Here is a 6,000-nt window from a genome sequence, read left to right as displayed (position 1 = left end):
CCCCCTCCACTCCAAAGTGGCAATCTGTCAGTCGTCGAGCTCAACAGTGTGTAATAGTGGTGGCCGACTCTGATAATAAGCAGTGCCTCAATCTGATGAACGGCAAATAGTCGGCCATTTACCCCAGGGGCTCATTAAATCTGCTGCCTACAGGAAGACCTTGGGAGGGACAATTATGGGCTGTTATGATAACTTTTGTTTATTTAAGTGATCAATGATTAGTTTGATCGCTGGTTAGGATCGGCGCCCCAGAAAAGAGGGCAGCCAAAATGGCATTTCCGCCTTGCTCTGGCTAATTGGTACAGCAGTAGGTGCACGCTCACATTAGGTCACGTCTGGTTAAGGACTGCTCACCAACAGACTGACATTTTTCAAAGCTCAACTATTAGAGAGCTTGTTTAAAATTGAAAACCACTCCCCAAATGTCTGTTTGGTGGCATGAAATGATTCATCCAGGGTATAGATGTGAATAGCATTAGCTAGCGCATTGGCTAATTATAGTAAAGAGCAGGACGGTTGGGTGTTTAAACGTTAGCACAATGCTGCAGCTGGGGCTCAGCAGAAGCTCCTCTAATCGAGTTAGCCCTGATAAGAGGAATGGCGGCTGGCTTTCCAGGAATATGCGCTCGCTGCTGCCTGCAGAGGATTTCACACACACAGAACGCTCTCAGATTCACAGAGCCACGTGCACATGCCACAGCATCCAGAACAACCCACACCGCTTCTGTGCATCACAAAGAAATGTTGCCTTGAAACTTTAGACAATAGAAAACAAGGCACACGCACAGCCAGAGCACCTCATTAACACATCCACACACATCTTTGCTATGCTAACACGCACGCATCCTTGCACGCTTCCCCTGGATGGACAGGCGGAGACTGCGAATGCCAGGCACTGGATGTTTTCACTGTATTGTATATGTTATTTTGTTAGCTTGTATCAGCTATGCGTTTAAAAAAAATCAATATGAGCCTGGCAAACGCTTCATGAATTTGAATGAAGAGCTGAGAGCAAACAATTACATATAAACTTCAAATGAAGCCTCTCTAGGTGGAAATAAAAAAGCACAGCCGAGGATTCCATAGGGGAAGATTCACGTGCACTTTGTTTCCTAGCAGAGTTAAAATAGGATTAGTGAGTAAAGGAAATCTCAAACACACTCATTTAAATCTCTCCTGTGCATCTCTGATTAATGCCGAAAACAAGTTGCACTAAAATACTGAACATATAGAATCAACACAGCTCGGATCCCTTTCCACATCTGATTTCTGGCTCTATCGCCTCCTTCGCAGCCTCCCTCTCCTCCCCCCCTCTCCTCCCTCCCTCTGCTGGCCTCTCACACACAAAGCCGGGGGAGGCAGAGGTGGAGGAGAGAGGAGGAGCGGGACAGCACAAAGGGGCTGGAAGCTGTGGGCTTGCCCTGGGGAGATGGAGGATAACGGGGGGGTACCAGGGGGTCAAAGGGGGGGCACGGGTGTGGAGGAGAGTGGGGGCTGGTGGGGGAGAAACCTGAGAGTCAGAAAGCCAGAACAGGAGCTGGGGTGGAAAGATGGGGGGGTTATGGGGGGGGGAGGGTGTGAGGGTGAGACAGCACAATACAAGAAGGCTTATAGCTGGAGTGGGCTTTTCTGAGGAGGAGGGGGAACTTTAGAAAATGAACAGCCATCGCTATTAAACATTTTAACGTTCTCATTGCGTCTTTAATACCCGTGAGAATTCACAGAGGAATTCCCAAACGCAGCAGCGTTCACGCTCGGACCGTCTTCGAAAGGTCGCGTCGTGTCACTCGGCGGTGCAGGTGGGCCGTTATGTGTGAATATGTGGGTATTTTCCCCGATGCTAATTTAAAAAAAAAACCCCTCAAAATGATTAAAATGTCACCCCTAAACACTCGCACACAAACTTCAGACCGACAACTCTTTGCACTGAACACACGGACGTTACACAACGGGAAAGACGTTCCCGCTGTTCCCTCCATTGCTTGTTCTGTACTGAGTCGGCATTTTTCTGACAGCTGTTCTCAGACGCGTCCCCGCCTTAATGTGGTAGCGCGCCCTCACGTTCATCTGTGTGGCCGATGATGTCAGCCCCACCTCTTCTTCCCACACGACGCCGCTCGATGACACTGCTGAAACCGGCGGTGGAGGACGGAGGCGAGGAGGAGTTTTCTCTCCTCGCCCTCCTCCTCACCCACCACTTCCTGCTGTCCTCACCGAGGGCAGCCTGAGCGAGCTCTCGCCGCCCCCTTCGCCCTCCTCCCGTGGCCGACTTTCATTCACAGCTCTGTGGACGCGTGTTTTCATCCAATGCCAGAAAGCGGCGAGTCGGAGAGGGGCTGAGTCACTCAGGTCGGCGTAAAAGAGTTTTCTCACAGTGCTGAAAAGCACATGCAACATCTTAACGCATCAGACGGGTCTCCAAAGCAGCTGTTATCATCAAAGCTTCCTCCTCTGCAGGACAGGAGTGGAGCCTATATGGACTCTGCAGAGCTAAGTTGTGCACGCAGCACGCGCTCGCTGGCCTTAAAAATAACATCCGACAAAACCGGTTGCAGCTGCCACACGTGGAACTATTTCCCTTTAAAACCACGCAACGGCGAAACCTGGAGTAACGCACGCTGCGGAGCTCTGCGACGCAAAGTGATTTATGATCGACATTAAAGGGGAAACAGGGAAAGACGGGAGGTAACGAAACACGTTGGAGCTTTAAACTGAGCGGCGTGGAGATTTAATACATCTCTTACGCTGAAATGACAACAGACGCGCACTGTTGCTCAACGCTAAAGTTATAGATATCTAGTTACACACTCCTCCGAGCAGAAACACTGCTGAAGAGTCATATTTTACAGCCTCCTTCACTGGAGCCTGTGCAGAAGCCGTAACGGACCCTGGACCGGTCTTCGGCATGTGTGCGTACGTGCCGGCGCTTTTTAGGAATAATGGATCTAATTCACGGCCAGCTGTAAGTGCGGGTAATAAAATTCTACTGCTCGGGTGATGGAAAACCCCAGGTGTGAGACAGGGTCCTGCGTGCGTGCGTGCGCGTGTGTGTGTGTGTGTGTGTGTGTGTGTGTGTGAGGGGATCAAAAACGTGGTGGGGTGTTTGAGGCGTGTGTGTGAACATTAAACAGAGCTGGTGTTACTGAGGCCTGCATACGCGTATATAAGGGTGTTAACGTATACACGATTCAGTTGGAGAGCCAGTGTGTGCTTGTGTTTGGCCTTCATCCAGAACCATTTGGGTTTAACTTACAGAGAGCCTTCAGGGAGGGGGGGGGGGGGGGGTTAATGTATCCCAAGTAATGCGGAGCCATTACAGCTACAGGCAAAAATTCAACTTATGAAATATACAGTAGACTGGTTCTGAGCTACACCCAGTACGGGACATTTACAGCACCCAGTACGGCAACAAATACACACCTCACGCACGACGACAAGAACAGGAGTCTTACCTGAGCCAGTGTGTGTGTGGGGGGGGGGCGGCGTGGAGCAAACTGCAGGTGGCTCACCTGGAAATTCAATAAATGTGGTCAGCAGCCATGCTCAAAAGGAACGTGATGGTAATTATAATCAACGCAGTAATAACTTAGATCCTACCATAATTACGGCACACCACCAGCACATCTTTGGCACAGCATTGGTGCTTTCCATTTGTCCCTTTAGGTCCACTGCAATGAGGGTGCCCACCATGGCGTCAATCAGGGGGCTGGCACGGCGGTTCTTACTCACGTGCATCACCCATCTCTGCGAATAAGCAACAAATACATCATCACAGCTGGTATTAAGCAACTTGGACATCACCGGCATCGATTTTAGGGAGACCTTTAACCCTGCAGAGGAAGAGAAATCAGCAGCTGTTCAGAAACCACACAAAGGAAGCGTCGCCATCTAGCGGAGGCTCCGCGGTACTGCGCTTCATCCAGGGAGGTAACACAAAATCTGAAGCACAATTTACACTCCAAATCAGAATAATTCAACATAGGCGCCGACGCTGCGGCTTAAATCTCCTGAAGATTGTCCGATTAATCTACCTGGAACATTTAAATGTGTAAAAACCACTCACAACCGTTACTGTTAACGATTTGGACCAGATTTGGCCCAATATTCGCTATTCAGAGGTTTAACAATGTTCCCATTAGTCACATTAGATTGTATTAAATAACTACAGTCTAAAGCTTGAAGCGCCCCGATGTAAAATACAAAATGACGACATTAGAAACATATAGGCATTAAAATAATTACTGCGTCACGGTGAGTTGTATTTTGGCAGGTGTGCAGAGCAATTGTGCGGCTTAAAACACTGCGTTTACATCATAGTTTAGCTTAGTTTCCCATAAATCACTCCATGCGTGCACAACTGCGGGAAAACGTCAATATTACGAAGAAATTCTGACCAAACGTGACAGGCAGGACTGTCAATTTCCTGTCTTTTGTCGCCACCAGGTGGTGAAACGAGCGCAGTGCAGCACGCGCAGAGGGGTGGAGACGGGAATAAATGAAGGGAAGAGAATTCAAACGCTCTTCCTGGAAATCGTGGAGAACCCGCCACAACTTCGCCACATGACATTTCAGAAAGGAAATGCGACACTTCTTCCTCCACCGACCCAGCTGGCCGTGGCTCATTCAAGGCTGCGTGATTTCCCGCAAGCGAGAACGCACCGCAGCCCTCCGCCGCGGGATCACACCCACGGAGGCGAGCCGTCGCCTTTTCGCGCATTTTGAACGCGGCGCGATTGCGACATCGCCAACTCCTGAGCCGCCTTCCCGTAAACTATCCCGTCCTTTCCGTTAAAACATGACATCACCCACGTCAGACACGAGCTGGCTCGCGAGGGGAATGTGGGGGGGGGGGGACCCGAGACAACAAACAGCTGTCAGTCACGCTAAAACACGGACGCGCCGCAGGATGGAAACTTAGAGGCCTTGTTGGTGTAAAGTTGGAGCTACATGCACATCACACGCAGTCTCACTGTATGAATCGATCCCAATCTGACACCCGATCGGGACAATATTCCATTTAAGCCCATATAAACAATATTGAGCAGCGACGCTTTGACTTTACGCGACTTGAAATAGTCCCCGGATATTTGAAATAACGTTACAGTGGCCAAATCTCTCTCTTTTTTTCTGCTCGCACCAGTCGTTTCCTGGAAGACTTGTTCCAGAATCAGGTTGTTTTCACTGCAGTCCGATGGTCCAGAACGAGACAGCGCGGCCACACGGAAGGATTTATTCCTCATTGTGCGTCCCGCTTACCTTTTATGTGCAATCCAAAATGCGCTGGGGAGGCGCCGTGCCCCTAAAACAGCGGAAAAGCTGCACACCAGTCTGCGTCCTTTCCATTCCACGGATGACGCAGCCCCCCGAAAAAAAAGCCATAGCTCCTTCAAAAAGAAAAAAATTGGGCGCAAACGTCGACACCGTACAGGCAGACGGGTCGCAGCCCGGGTTACGGAAAATGTGGGATGTGTTCGCCGATGGGCAAGGCAGGACGGATCCACTCATCACCGGCGCTCGCATCTCTGCACAGCAGGTCTTAAATGACTGCACGGACCGTTCCCGAATGCGAGGAGCCGCCTGAGAGCGAGAGGAAAATGGACCCGGGTCCTCTGAAAACGCCGAGGGATCGTTCCGCGGCCACCGCGGCGCGCGCTCCTGCTCGCAATTGCGCAGTTTTTATTCCATTGAAACGGAGACTCTTTCCCCTTCTGCCCCCGTTGAAAGGCTGCTTCCCGTCCTCCTCCTCCCTCCCCTCCTCTCCCCTTTCTCCCTCCTTCTTCTCTTCCCTCACGCAGGTTTATTTTCGGTGGAAGAGTCCTGGACATTAACTGCCCCGCCTCCGTAGTCTCAGCAAACACACTGCACAACTTGCCCGAATTCCATTAGTAACTATTCTTCAACGGAAGACAGGCGGGACGCGGGTAAATATTTGTTCTGAAGAGGCTCCCTCCTTATGGGACACAAGTTAATAAAAGGTTAAGGAACCACTTGGGGGGGAAA

General features: G+C 50.5%; 1 protein-coding gene across 2 annotated transcripts in view; it reads right to left on the bottom strand.

The window, feature by feature from the left end:
- Positions 1-3,609: 3,609 nt before the first annotated feature.
- Positions 3,610-6,000, bottom strand: part of LOC105416826 (uncharacterized) — a 103,427-nt gene continuing 101,036 nt past the window's right edge. The window contains exons 1-2 of one of the 2 annotated variants that reach the window (XR_003889197.1): positions 5,257-5,962; positions 3,610-3,744 (exon numbers count right to left, since the gene is read on the bottom strand). Coding sequence is in view for 1 of the 2 variants with exons in the window: in XM_029839824.1 (XP_029695684.1) it covers positions 3,722-3,744 (23 nt within the window). In the remaining variant the exon portion in view is untranslated. Of the gene's footprint in view, positions 3,745-5,256; positions 5,963-6,000 lie in introns of those variants that run through there. The other variant, XM_029839824.1, reaches the window with a different exon arrangement.

The sequence above is a fragment of the Takifugu rubripes genome, chromosome 8 (assembly GCF_901000725.2).
Source record: "Takifugu rubripes chromosome 8, fTakRub1.2, whole genome shotgun sequence".
Lineage (NCBI taxonomy): Eukaryota > Metazoa > Chordata > Actinopteri > Tetraodontiformes > Tetraodontidae > Takifugu > Takifugu rubripes.
This window is presented reverse-complemented; position numbering and strand designations above follow the sequence as displayed.